The sequence below is a fragment of the Kryptolebias marmoratus genome, linkage group LG9, assembly GCF_001649575.2.
Source record: "Kryptolebias marmoratus isolate JLee-2015 linkage group LG9, ASM164957v2, whole genome shotgun sequence".
Taxonomy (NCBI): Eukaryota; Metazoa; Chordata; class Actinopteri; order Cyprinodontiformes; family Rivulidae; genus Kryptolebias; species Kryptolebias marmoratus.
In genome coordinates this window covers 6,696,964-6,711,517 of record NC_051438.1, presented here as the reverse complement: position 1 = coordinate 6,711,517, position 14,554 = coordinate 6,696,964, and the positions used below count along the sequence as shown (strand labels likewise).

Genomic DNA, 14,554 nt, shown 5'->3' with positions numbered 1-14,554 from the left:
TAATCATCAAAATTAAACGAAATAAACATTTGAAATATATGAGTTTGTATGTAATGTATGAATATAATATACAAGTTTCACTTTTTAAATGGAATTACTGAAATCAATCTACTTTTTCATGATATTCTAATTTTATGACCAGCACCTGTATACAAAAAAACAAATCAAAATACAGTTTGACACACTTCATATTAAATACTAATTTAATAAACTCACATACTTTACTGGAGCTTTAAGCACTACCTATGTGTGCAATGTTATAAAATAATGTATTGAGCCTATATGAATAGTGGCTAATTTTTCTGTACATTTTTCAGAATTACAAAATATCTTTCTTTTAAATTACGGCAACTACGGCAAACGCACACCAATAACTTGCTGGTAAACAAGTTCAAAATTTTTGTTCTGGGATACAAATTTAACTGGTGATAACACTAGTTTTAACCTAACATCACCAAAGTGCCACAAAATAGTCATGCCAGTGATTAAAGTCCTGCTAACTTCTATACTTCTATAAGAACTCTGTAAATTTACATAAATGTTCATTGAAACTAATATGCATTACCTTTTTTTAAAAAAAAATCTAGAAACCCAAACGATAAAGTAAAAATGTAAAATATAAAAAAAAGTTTTGTTTGTTTTGTTGTTTTCTTTCTATTTTCTTTTTTTATATTTTTATTTAGTTCCAGTTTTCAATCTTTTTCTTCTTATCTTCATGTATTTTGCCATTTTTATTTCTCAAATCCAGTCTGATCTTATGTTCCATTTTGTAAGGCCTGTGGGTTCACTTATTGGTGGAGGGTTCTTCTGACAGCTTATTAGTGAAACACAGAAGAGGAGTAAATGCCACAGCAGACAATGATCCTGACGAAGATCAAGTCTGGTAGTGACGTTTTGGTCAAACTTTATTATAGTTTGATCATGTAAAATTTCAAAACAGATTTTTCACCAACTCCACAGAGTGCCTTTACCTTTTCCTGTTAGCTACTTGCTTTTTTTAAATTTAAACTATGCACCCTTTTAATGGAGATTTTTTTACTAAGTAGTTATTTTGATGACAGGCTGGAAAAAGGATTATTACCGCTTCTGCATATTTCCAAAAATGTTACTGCTTTACTTAAAGGTTGTAAAACTCCAAACTCATTTTACTCCCAACACTTAAAAATGTCTCTCTTTGTCCAGCCAGTGATGAAAAACTACTGACTGTGATCTGTGTTGGAACAATAATATATAGTTTTAAAAACCTTATCATGTGCATTTAGTCTATTAAAACAAATGCGCTTGGACCAGAGTATCAAGTTAAAAATATAAATGTATTCTTTTCAGTGTACTATGACCCAGAACCCATCTGGGAAATGGAGCTGTTTCATGTGGTACTCACAAAGGGTTATTAGCAATGCATCTATCTGACCTAGAAATGACCCCGAATCATACTTCCTTAGAGAGGCTAGATTGTAGCTACAGCTACTATTTTACTTCGGGCGTAGAGCAAAAATCCCAGTCAGAATAAATATAGAAGAGCTACGTGTATAGTTGTGCAGACACAATACCTTAGAACACAAGTGTAGAATCCATTATCTTCCAATTCAGCGGATCTGAACCAGATGGAGTCATCTTCTTTACTCAGTCTGTGACCTGAGAAGATGATGGGCTCCTAAAGGACACATTGGAAAGAATTTTAAACAATATACAGTGAATTTAAATTATCTGTACAATGCAAAAACAACACAAGTGCTGTCTTCTTACTGTTGAGGTTTTCATTTAAAATAAATAACTCTTTTTTTCACCTAGAAGTGGAAAAAAAAAAACAATGAAATTGCTGCCTAATCATAAATGAAAAACCTCAAATATTTAAATCTAAATGCACCTGGTATTAATAAACATTTTGTCCACAGATCACTTTCATGCACATTACATTTGTAATTAGATTGAAAAAAATTTTCCTGTACCGCTGTTCAGATTTACAATCTGAACTGCATCGACAGCAAAAGAGGTAAATTACATCCTAGGTGACCACAGTATGATTTTTCAGTACTTCTACTTTCTGTGTATCAACACTGGAGGTTTGAACGCAGATAAGATCAGTCGTTTTCTACTAGATCTTTGGTTTGATCCCCCTCAGAATAATTATCCAATCAGAATTAAATAAAAGCTGCTTCCAGGCTGGGTTTCAGAATAAATCTGTCTGGCACTGGATTATTATTATTATTATTGGCTGCCTAATTTTTGACTAGTGATTAAAAGAGGAAAAAAAAAAAATCACTGTTTTGACTAACTAATGTTCAAAGTGGGTGGGCGCTAAGAGCAACTGACTGATTTCCACTGATTTAAAGCCAGTTTTTTTCAGGCAGATCTCACCTAAAATATGAAATAGCAAATACAAGAAAAAAAAGTTTCTCTGATAAATGGTTTCTTTCAATACATTTGTGACAAAGACAATGTTTTATCTGAGGACAGCGTGCTAGCTTGAAGCAGTGAGATTCTGAAGTTTTTGATAACATTAGCAAGGCAGAAAAATCAAATGAGGATAGTTCAGTGCCTTGCTCAAGGCTAAAGAATAAATATTAGGATTGCTCGTTGCAAAAGTTGAGCTTTATTGTGTGGTTAGCATAATGTGCAGCTTATCCCTGCAGTGGGATGTGCTGCTGTAAGTTCAGTGTAGATGTCTCTCAGGATATACCCCACAAAAAATGTTCCAGTCAACCCCATCCTTTGATGACATTTATTTTTTAATTTAAAAACTGATTATCATATGGTGTGCCCTAAAAAGAGAGGTACATGTCATGATTCTATATTCCAGATAATCAAAGTATGGTTTATTTGAGGATTTGTTACACCTAATAAATGCTAAAAATGCTTATTTGTTGCTTAAAAGAAACTAATTCACTATAAACTATTTGTAACAGTCACAAGAAATATAAAACAAGATCTAAACAAAACATAGAACCAGGAAAATACTTTAATATATTTGGCTATACTTTCAGAGTTATATGCATCAACTCTTTGCATCCTGCTTAAAATTTTTGAATCTTGTAGAGTGCCTATATCCGTACTATAGATGGAGGTGCTGTTGGAGCATGTCGAAATTTATTTAACAAGGCTATTTCATTGGAGCATAAGAACTATTGCTTTGTGTTAGGTATGGTGGATTACACAATATAATAGCCTAAGGCAGTGTCACAAAGTGCCGTGAACAGTGGCACGCAAATACTGTTTTAGGTCATTTCCTAGATCAGAGTACAAAAATGGATTCTGACTGACCAGAAATATTTTTTCAAGGTTTTCTGACCCTAACAAAAAATGATAATAATAGAAAGTTGATGGCCCCCAGTAAAAGTGATGTCCCAAACCTAAGAACAAAACACTCTATTCCTCCGATCAGTTATTTTGGGAAGTCCAAGCTAATAAGCATCAACAGAGCCTGTAGGATACAGCTGAGACAGTATTTATCAGGAGCCAGTCTGCTTGGATTATTTCCTAAAAGTCCAAATCACAGAGTTCAATTATAACAAACTAAATTTGTAATAGAAAAAGGTTGATCTTCCTCTGTTTTGCACCTCACTAAAAGACAGATATGAGATTGGCCCTATGTATTGTGGAGGTGCCAAACTCCACAAAAAAAAAAAAACTTTGTTGCTTGGATGCAAAAGCATGTAGTTGGGGTGTTCTTTCCCCTAACAGGATATAAAAATCTAACTTAAGCCTTTTTCAGTTATGACACTGTATTCACTGCCCTTCAGACACAAAAAGAAATAGGGAAATTAATCTATATTGAATGAGATAATAACTGAGTCTTATAGCGCTATGTGGGCCTTATCTTTCTCACAATTAAAAATAAGTGTTTAACTTTTTGTGTAGATAACTGAAATGTTAATGCCACCTTCACCCCTTCAGTTGGCAACTATGCTGCACTCTCCACAACCTATATGATTCATTAGAACATGGCTGAATCACAGAAACATTTGAAAACTTTCTTCAGTGTGAAGGCAATCATGATCCTGCTATGGCCTTTGTACTTGCTGAATAATTTTTTCCCTGCTTGATATGTCAGCTTCATGTTCCCACAATGATAATACCACACATGCCAACATTTGCACCATGGTCCGGGCCCAGACCCCATCACAAGTCTCTCGGACCACATCAAGTTATAGCTGCACACCAGAAGATCATGCCACTTTAGCAGTATCTTTTTTTTCCTTTCCACTGTTGCCTATGTGCTGCTCAGGATGGGAGAGGAAGTAAAGATTCAATGCAATCTGCTGGCTTCCTTAGACACACAACCTTTACTAATTGGCCCTTTATAATGCATGTGAATGTTTTTGTACAGTGCCCTAAGAGAACTTTTGTTGTGACTTTGTGCTATATAAATAATATGAATTGGACCGAACTGAATGTCTGCGTTAGGTTGTTTCTGTAACCTTAGGCGAAAAGCCAGCATGGCCAGTTCTGCATCAATTTGTGGATAAAAAAAACACACACCAGTGCATGTAAAACCATCACAGATATGTTGCCACCACAATGATAACCCCCCACGACCTTGCTATGGAGGTTTTGTGCTAACTTAAAACCTTTGTGGACCTATCACACGCTATAATATGTAATGGGTTGCCCACTGTATTCTTAATATGTATCTGAAGACCTTACCAACCTCTTGCAAAGATCATTGGTGTTCTGACTGACTTTTTACAGGGACATAACAGTACTTCATGGTTTAATGCATAGGAAGACATCACAAACCCCATTCTCTATTGTTCCAGTCTGCTTATTGACACATGAGTAAAAATTAAAAGCAGTGGACAAATACAAAAACAAAAAGGTTTAAATCCTTGTTTTAATAGTTGCTAATGTGAGAAAGAACTTTTACACTTTAAAATATAGAAAAAGAAACTTGTGTAGTTGTTAAGTGCTCAACATGAAGCCAATGTAAAAGTGGCTCAAAGTGCAACATCCCTGACAGCTGCTAGGCTAGGCAAGTTCTTGCAGTGTTTAAATTTGCCACAATTTTGCCCTATCAGCTATTTTGTTGATTTTTACTGAGTATGCAAGAGCAAACCCATAAGTGCCCCTGTCACTAAGACAAGTTGCTATCATCCAGTGAGTTCATTTACTGCCTTCCAATTTTTTTTTGAAGCTCAGAAGGACTGATATGCCCCAGTTCTGCTGGGGACTAGTGTCATCATCTTGTCTGCCCTACTACACATCAAAGTCTTGGTTTGGCACTATTCGGTTTCTTTACATATGACAGAGCTATGTTTTGAGATATAAAACAGCTGTCTGTATGTTTATTTTTAGTTTTCACCTGTTATATATTTTTTTCAAAACCTGGATTCTTTTCATTTACAAAACATCAACAGATCCATTGACATGTCGCCCACCCTTTGAAGCAAATAGTTATCCCAATCTCATTTGTTTGTCATCAATTCATTTTCTGTTACTATCAACCAGTCATACCTCTGCATCTCCTTTGTTCTTGTACCAGATGAGGCGCAGCTTGGCATTGGTGGCCATGGTGTAGTTGGTGCGTATGTAGCTGTAGAACAAGGCACATTTGACCCGAACAGGCTCACCAGCCAGCACATGGTAAGCCTTCAAGTCCACCGACCAGTCTATGCATCCATCCACTGAGAGAGCAAAAAAAAAGACATAATGAGGCTTTTATCAGGTTGCTTTGGCAATTTCATTCTTCTACAATGTAAGGAAATTTGAAAAAGGATCATTTTAAATGAGCTTATATACTTTTTTATGTTATAAGGTTTTCATAAAAGTAAGGAACTAAAATAATTACACTTAAAACATGATCTTTCATTGCGTTTTGTTGAGGGGAAATTAAAGAGAAAGATTGTGCGATGAAAGAAAAACATGTTAAAACCAAATACCTAACAGTTATAAAACCAATACATGCATACATTATACATTTCACATAACAGTTTATTGCCTGAACCAGAAAGAAGAGGAAACACATACTAAATGGAGAAAAAGAGGAGGGGAAGGCTATGCAACTTCAGGGTACCAAAGAAAGGGATGGAGGCCAAATGAAACAAAAGGAAAGTTGAGAGAGGGACGTGTGCTACAGCAGCCATGGGTGAGACCAGGTCAACCAGAACGAACAGAAAACAAGTTGTAGATGAAAGACAAGAAGAAGCTGCTGGAACGTAAAGGTCAATATTGAAAATGACAAGCAGCCTTCCCAGACGGACGTTCCCCTTGTTTCTCATCCTTGTTCACCCATTCCTTCCTTTTCAGACTTTTCCTGTTCTTTTCTTTCTATTTTTATTCTTTTCTTTTCCACATGATGGTCTGTGAGTCTGATGGATGTAACTGCTACATCTGTCACTCTTGAGCACTTACCAGGAGGCCCTTCCTCTAAATTACAGACTCGTCTACTAAAACAGAACCTGAGAATCTGTCACCTCCTTTAAATTATGTCCTTTGTCTCAGTCCCCATTGTTCTTCTCTAATTTATTGCGCACTCTTGGAGGCAACCAAAGTGTGTGCTGTCTAGATATGAACACTCAATATATTGTGAATAAAATCCAACAGCACACACATTTTTGCTGTAATACTTTCTGTCTTTTTTCTGCTGTACCTAACAGATAGATCTAAAGAGATAGTTCAGATTTTGAAGTGGGGTTCTTTGGAAGGGTTATAAACAGTTAATACTGTATCCATTCAATTAAGAAGCATAGTTAGTTTAAGTGGGGACCGAAGCAAATTATTGCCATCTCCTATCTCAAAAGATTCAAGGTGATTCATGAATGCTATTTTAGAAATATTTACATTTTTGTTTAATCCACATTAACACTTTATTTATATAGATTTGTATGATAATTTGCAAGTGGTATTAGTGGTAGAAGTAGCTACCTGTAGCACTTCCAGTGCAGCCTGGGACACTTCTGGCAAATTTATCATATAATTCTTTCTTTAAAAACTGAATAATATGAAACTTCTAGTGATGTAAAGGTTTAGAAAATATTATGGTTAAATTAAATGCTATAATTTCTTTAAGTTTGAAGTTGTTTTATGATCTTACCAAGTCACTTTGGTCTGAAATAAACTAATTTTTCCAATGTAAGTTTGTTTAAAGAGCTGTCTACAACATGTAAAATACTAATTGTTCATAACTTTTTCACAAAACATGACTTAAAAAACTGAGCTGTCACTTTAAGCTGTTATGCCAGTTAGTATTAATAACTAACTGAGCTGCCTGTGGTTACATACATATAGAGAACTGTATATAAATAAAATTTTGTGGTGACAAAATATGGCATGAAAACAAAGATAACGTTTCTAAAGAGGCGATAAGATAGTATCTGCTTATAATTGAAAGTAATCTATTGCAAGTAATTAATTATTTACAGTGGTATTATTTATGTACAAATATTCATATAAATTACAGATGTGTGTCCTGCTGTTCTACCTAAAAATATTAAGTGTGGTCAAAGACCTTAACACACTCTTGGGTACATATACAACCAATCCATATAATAATACCAGGTAGATGTAACCCATCCAGTGATTTTGACTAACAGTTTCTCCAAACATCTGGCTGTTACTACATTTTAAATATGTTTGTGTTTAAAAGATTTAAATGTACACAATATTTTCACATAAACAGCATGAAATATAGACCCCTTTGACTCTAATCTGGATAAGTTTTAAAGCTTTTCTTTATCCTCTGTTTTAATGAAAATCTGTCTGCATTATTCAAACCAAAAACACTTCAATTCACACATTGTGCCACTAGGTGGTACAAATGTTCATAATAACAACATATCAAAATACAGAGAAAAAACTTTCTTCGCTTGGCTAAAGATTCTACCAAAACTCATTTTGTTCTTTGATAAGGTTTACAGTTTCCTCTCAGATATTAACAATTTCACCACATGATCAACATTTAATAGTCACAGGTCAGTAGAATGTAAATTATGTCTTGGGTTCTAGGGCAGAAATTGCCAGTGAGCATGGGTGAAGCAGGCTGCTACATTATTGTTTCTGAAGAGCACCACATACCTGGAGGTCCTACAAGTAGAATAAAACATCGTTCTTAAAAATTTCCACTTTGTAAAACATTTCTTTAATAATCTCTGGGTTTTTTTTTTTTTTTTTTTTTTTTACCAAAAACTCAATTTGTGTTTGGATGATAATTGTAAATGCTGTACAAAATCTTAATCTCACTGAGTATTAACATTGAGCCAATGACCCAAACTGCATAAACACCCCTGCTGTTATCAGACTGCTAGGTAATACACATTTATTCACCAAATATAAGAATTACAGTAGAGACCGTTTTACCACAAAATGGTCATAACAAAACTTACTGCATCTGTAAGCACAGTTAGAAAAAAAAAAAAAAAAAAAAAAAGAAACATTCTAAAAAGAGACATTTATGTCAATGCAGGAAAAGTTGGTTGTTGGTGTTGTTAAATATGTCAGGATTTGTTTTGTAAGTGCTACTTCTCTGCTATTGTGGTTTCTGGTTCATATCTTTGCTTGCTGGTGTACACTTAGTGAGTCACTGAAACTGAAATGGCTTCCTTTGCACTTTATCTGGCGTAAATACATTTTATCGTTCTGTAAAATGCGTCAGGTGTAATTTGTGACGAGTTAGGTCACTGCCAAAGATTTAAAGGATTCATTTGCATTATTTTACACTTCAAATTTACAACCAAGCACTTAATTGGTAACATTTATAGATTTAGCAGTATGCATTAAGTCATACAACGACAGGAGAGATTTAGCATCTCTGCACACGCGAGTAGATTTATTGTGCACACATTCACCCTCGCAAATTAGTGCTCGTCCATGTCGTACATGTACACATACACACACACACACACCGGTTTGAACAGGAGTAATTTAAACACTGACACTGCTAACAGATACTCAGACCTACAGCCTGGGTTCTAGCAAGTGGATTAATGAGTGTTTAAGTTATCCATGGATATTAGAGAGTATAGGAAGACTGAATGCTTCTTGTAAATATTATGCACATGGCATCTCTCACACACATGCACACAGAATGAACCCAGAGCATTGCATTAAAAGAAAATCACATTAGTTTGGTCTGCTGGACTAACGCCTGTTGTTTTAGACAATGTTAACACAGGTCAGGCAAAAACACACATTCATACACACGCTAGAAACACTTCTAATGCTATATGGTCCTAAGTAGCTGCAAGTCACAGTGAGAGCAAACTCTTAATAATTCATTTATTTTTGCCTGTATACACACACTTGTGCATGTGAGCTCATCTCAGTGCACGTGTGTGAGTGTGTGCATACAGAGGGGTGCAGCTGCGCACACATATTAGATATGTGGGCGAGGTGTTAGCATGAGCAGATATATCATCCCCGTCAGCCCTATCTGCATATGAACCCTCCCAAACGGCAGTATGAAAATAACCCTGGATAAATGGCAAAGTTTCAGTGAGTGGAAAAGTACCAAGAGTTTTGACCAAACGGCACGCACATTTGGACACACTAAGTCCCACGTCCAAACACGACGCAACGCTTTTAGTCTTACTCCTTTTCAATTTTCAAAACAGATACATAAAAGGAGAAAATAATATTGTTGTTGTTAATGAAATGGCAGTCTATTCATGTGGAAAAAATTCCATCAAAATAATAATATGTTTGTAAATGTTGCAAAAATCCTTGGGGAAATTTATTCTGACCAGTCCTTGTTCCAAGATTTATGATGAAAGAAATAAAGAAATTTTATTTTTTTTCTGTGTGAAAAGTTTGAAAAAGTGTGAAAGTTTTTTCAAAGAAAGCTCAAGAAAGAAAAAAAAAATTAAAAATTATATGCAAAAGAATTATAAAAACATTTTTTCAAGCTTAAATGACACTGTTAGAGTAAATGTGGGGTGTCAGTCAGTGCTTTAGGACCAAACAGTTTGAAAAAGTCTTTGACGGTTATACAAGTTGGTATTTTTTTTTGGAGCAGTTATAAGGACTGACACGTTTGCTTTTGCACCACCAGGAGATTGTGCAAACACTCGGCCAATGGTCAGCCTGTCCATCCCACTTATTGACATGACAAGAAGAAAGAAGAACACCATAGTTGCAGCTGTGAGTTTTGGTATTGGGTTTATTTTAAAAACAGTTTGAAAAAAGCACAAATATTCAGAAAAGGAAGTAATAGGAGCCATAACTCATATGACACATTGGTCTAATTTGTGCTGCACATGTTTAAAAAAGAGCACATTATAGCAGACAACAGCAGCAGTTAGGGAGTATTTTTATTTGTGTAGGTGCTGTAAAAGTGTTGAAGTTGCTCATCCAGGCAAAGTATGTTTAAATAGTCTGGTCATTTTGAACTGTTGTTCAATCAAATAGTTATCAATAGTTTACAAGCTGTTACATCAGAGTATGGAGTTTGGAGAAAAGGGCAGAAGTCTTTGTCTGCCCTTGTCCAGGCTAAGCTAATGGCTAACCAAGTGAGTCATCCATACTGATAGTAGTGATGGGCATCATAACTCCCAAAGAGCCAGCCCTAAGGGAGTCTAGTACTAGTACTAAATGAGGAACAGCTTAAGAGACTTTCAGGCTTATTAAACAACAAAAATGGGATAGGACCTATAGTGCCTGACTGGCACTTGACTTTACACCAAGTAGTTACACTGTTGTTGAGCAACTAGTGTCTGCAAAACAAACACAAGCATTGTCTGTCATCATTGGGGGTCATAAGTTAGGAAGGAGGTAGGACTATGGCATCATAATTTTCAAAAGGTCGCATTTTTAGTGGTGGAATTTAAGGTTTGAAAAATACAATTTAGGGGGTCCTAAAACGCTATTTTAATGTGGATGGAAGGGTGAAACAATAATAAAACCTTTGAGTATCTAAAAAAACAACATTCTTGCATAGACGGGGGCTGAAAGCACCTAATGGTTGGGTCGCTTGATTTTGAGTTGCTTTATTCTTGCAGCCATGTTAAAGTCAACCCATTTAGAGTACTTGTTGTTGACCACAACAACATTCTTACACTTACAGTGCCATCCTGTAAGGTGAGTGATATTTTCTTTATATGTGATAGAAGGGGCAGAGGTGAACATCAAATGTCACTTAAAGGCTTCTTCAGTCCTATTTACGCAGCTTCAGCATTAACTTCTGTTTTAGCCATTTTCATTCAAATGTTGTGATATCACAGGTAGGAGAAGTCTTTTGTTATAGCTCTGCTACTCATCTTTGTATGCACTGTTTTAGTGTGTGATTTCAGATAGTGTGTAGGTGGAAGTCATGGTATTTCAGGCTTGATGCAGAAAAGCTCTCTGTCTGAGTGCAGTGTGGTATATTCTGCCTTTCTGTGTCCTGTCTTCACCCAGACATTGTTTCAGCTCCACCTATACATCTGACTGGCTCAGTCTGCCTCTGTATTCTACAGACTAAACAGTAAACTATAAAAGTACAGCACCTAAAACAGGTGAAAGAAAGGAGCCTTTATCTTATTTTTCTGTTGTCACTTCAGGATACAAACAAGATCATTTTCATTAGTGTGCTTAAAATGTAATACATATTTGTCAAATTCTATGTTGTAATTATCTTCCATTTTAAAACAGGATTGTTTCTCAGTTAGTGATGAGAATAACTGCTCTTTTCTGGGAGTTGGATCATTTGACTCAGCTCACAAAAAAAGCTGGCTTTTTTGGCTCTCAAACTGTTCCTCATTTAGTACTAGACTCCCTTAGGGCTGGCTCTTTGGGAGATATGATGCCCATCACTACTATCAGTATAGACAGTGATGACAGGTCTCTGGTACAAAGACTAGATGTTTTTAGCCCAAGAGAGTTTAAAGTTTCAAGAGTGATTTTCATGATGATGGGTGCAGGCAATAAGCATGAGGCTGGCAAAGCCAGTTTTGCTTCAAATTCTCCATAACCAAGCCAAGCTGGTGTGCACTGAACCCACACCACTGATTCACTGCCATCACGCTCCATCCAGAAAACAGAGATGAAGATAAACCCCCATGACCTTACTATGAAAACTTTGTGTATGCTCAAAATCCTCCACTACACTTCACACATCATGGGGAACCCACTGTGTTTTTTATACACCCCTGAAGACCTTGGCTAAGACCCTGCAAAGACCAATCACATTCTGCCAGATTTTCTTACAACATAGCAGGGTCATCATCCAGAATGAAAGGAGCCCAAAGCTTTTTATTATAATGTCCCCTGAACTCCTAAGGGCTTGGATGTGACAAAATAAAAATGACATTAACTTAGAAACAAACAAAAAGTTAAAGGCCTAGCTTTTTCTTAAGAAATGTTCACTGCCTTCCATCTTTCATGCCTAAGTGTTAACTAAGATCTTTTATCTTTGGTCAAAGGTGGAAAATAATATTATGAATAATATCATGCGATATTGTGAGACGCCACACACAGTATGTGTTTTTATGACTTTCTGAATCAGAAATACCCATTTTTGTGTTTGCTAATGTCAGTTAGTTGCAGTGGCCATCTTGAATTGAACTAACTCTAAAAGTTATTTTATTATCAATGTCTTTCTGATGATAAATTTTAGAAAGTTTAATTAAAATTCATCCAATGATTCATGAGATGTTTTGTTAAGAGGCAAAGAAGGTTGAATCCGAAAATTGATGTTAATATTTTAAGCCAAATTCTTGTGTATTGAGTAGCACTTAAAGTATGAGTAATGGATGACTGTCAGTATCTGTAAAATTGACTGAATTAAACTCATCTTTGTGTTTTCTAAAGTCAAATAGCCCATCTTGAATTGGGTTGGCTTCAAAAGCTAATTGGTTGTAGAGGTGCATCCAGTAAATATTTCCTGATAATTTCAATAAATTCCAGTGTTTCACAGGATGTTTTGGTAGCAGACAAATTTGACTTCACATAGTTAATGTCAAAATTTAAAACAAAGATCTTTCACCATTTGTTAACACTCAGGACATGAGTTGGGGATCAATCTCAGCTGCTACCACACCAGCTCTTAAGCCAGTACCTGTAAAATTGCCTGATTTAGAGAAATTTTTGCTTCTTTTAAGGTCAGTTGGGTGTAGCATCCATTTTGAATTGGGTGACTTCAAGAGTTAATCAGTTGAAGATGTTTGTCCAATGATTACTTTTTAAGAATTCTCTTAGAATTATTTCAGTGGTTCATGAGACATTTTGCTAAAGGAGACACACACAAACTCATATGCACGCATAAAGGCAAAAACATTATTGTTCGCCTTCACCCTTTGGTGGTGGGCAATTGATAATAAGGGTCTTAATCAATTAAGAATATTAGATTTTTTTAACTTTTTAATGTCCACATTATATTTCGGTTTGGTGTTACTTATACATCTGTCTGGTGACTTTTTTTTCTGAGATAGTTTAAAGAAGATTTTTTTTATAAAGAGAAAGGAAATCTAAAGTGCTGTCACAGTCAATCAATAGTGACAGCAACATAATGAAAACAATTATCTTTAATTATTTATGTGTATTGCAAAAAAAAGAAACTTACCCTCTTACCCCATGCAAAGACCATTTTTCACTATGATTAATTGCTTAAAAGTGGAGTCATTATTTTGTCAGATATAATAATGCGTTTACACAAGTGTATCCTGCAAAGGTTGGTGTGTTACTGACAGCACACAGGATTGCCTAAATGCAGCTAAATAGACATTCTGATAATAAAAAAAACAGAAATATGTTATTTAGGAGGTGAGAAGTGTGAGGTGTGTAGTTTGTACAGCAGTTTCAGTCCAAGCCTGTCACTCAAACGTAAAGCCCTTCAGAGCCTCCAGTCTGTCCGCACGCCTCCCACAATCCCCTGCAATACCACTACAGCTGCTGCTATAATAATAGCTTGACCTGACCCACCCACCCACACACACACACACACACACAGACACGCACACACACATAGGTAATGATCCAGACACTCACCAACAGACAAAACCAGACACATGCACACACAGTGAGGCATACAGGAACAATAAGTAAACACACACACAATCGTCTTTTACCATAACAGGGCAGTCTTTACCCAGGGTTACTGGAGGAGGAAAGAGGAAGAGAAAAACAGAGAAATAAAGAGAAGGAAGAGTTCCCACCATTTGAGCTGCTGGTATGAGCTGATGTTCAATTTCAGCACCGCCAAGTTGATGGTTGCTTTTTTTCTCTGGACACATTTTACAACAATAGGCTTTAGCCTGTATAGACCTTTTTATATATGTCTGCAGGACATAAAATGTGTGCCTGTCTGAAAGAGAGACTGAGTGTGTGTGAGAAAGTTTGAAGAAGCAGGAGAGAGAGTATTAGCAATTTTCAAAATGACTTCTCAAAAAAAGTTGCACTCTTGCACAAACCTATGGAAATCTACACCACGCTACACACATATACACTCACTACCACATACACCACAACACACATGCATATACACACACCAAAGCAATCTATTTTGTGAGCTGTATGATATGGTAATGCATGTGTGGGTTATGGCCTTCATTCATTGCAATGGAATAACAACAGCATCTATCAGCAAACATGGCTTGTAGCACCATGACACACACACACACAAATATACACACACAAACCAATGACCACA

General features: G+C 35.9%; 1 protein-coding gene across 4 annotated transcripts in view; it reads right to left on the bottom strand.

Moving 5' to 3' along the window:
- The window catches only part of il1rapl2 (interleukin 1 receptor accessory protein-like 2), a 562,673-nt gene that overhangs the window by 206,247 nt on the left and 341,872 nt on the right, over positions 1 to 14,554 (bottom strand). For all 4 annotated transcript variants that reach the window (XM_025007400.1, XM_025007402.1, XM_025007401.1 and 1 more), the window contains exons 3-4: positions 5,452 to 5,621; positions 1,551 to 1,654 (exon numbers count right to left, since the gene is read on the bottom strand). In XM_025007400.1, coding sequence (XP_024863168.1) covers positions 1,551 to 1,654; positions 5,452 to 5,621 — 274 coding nt within the window. The remainder of the gene's footprint in view (positions 1 to 1,550; positions 1,655 to 5,451; positions 5,622 to 14,554) is intronic.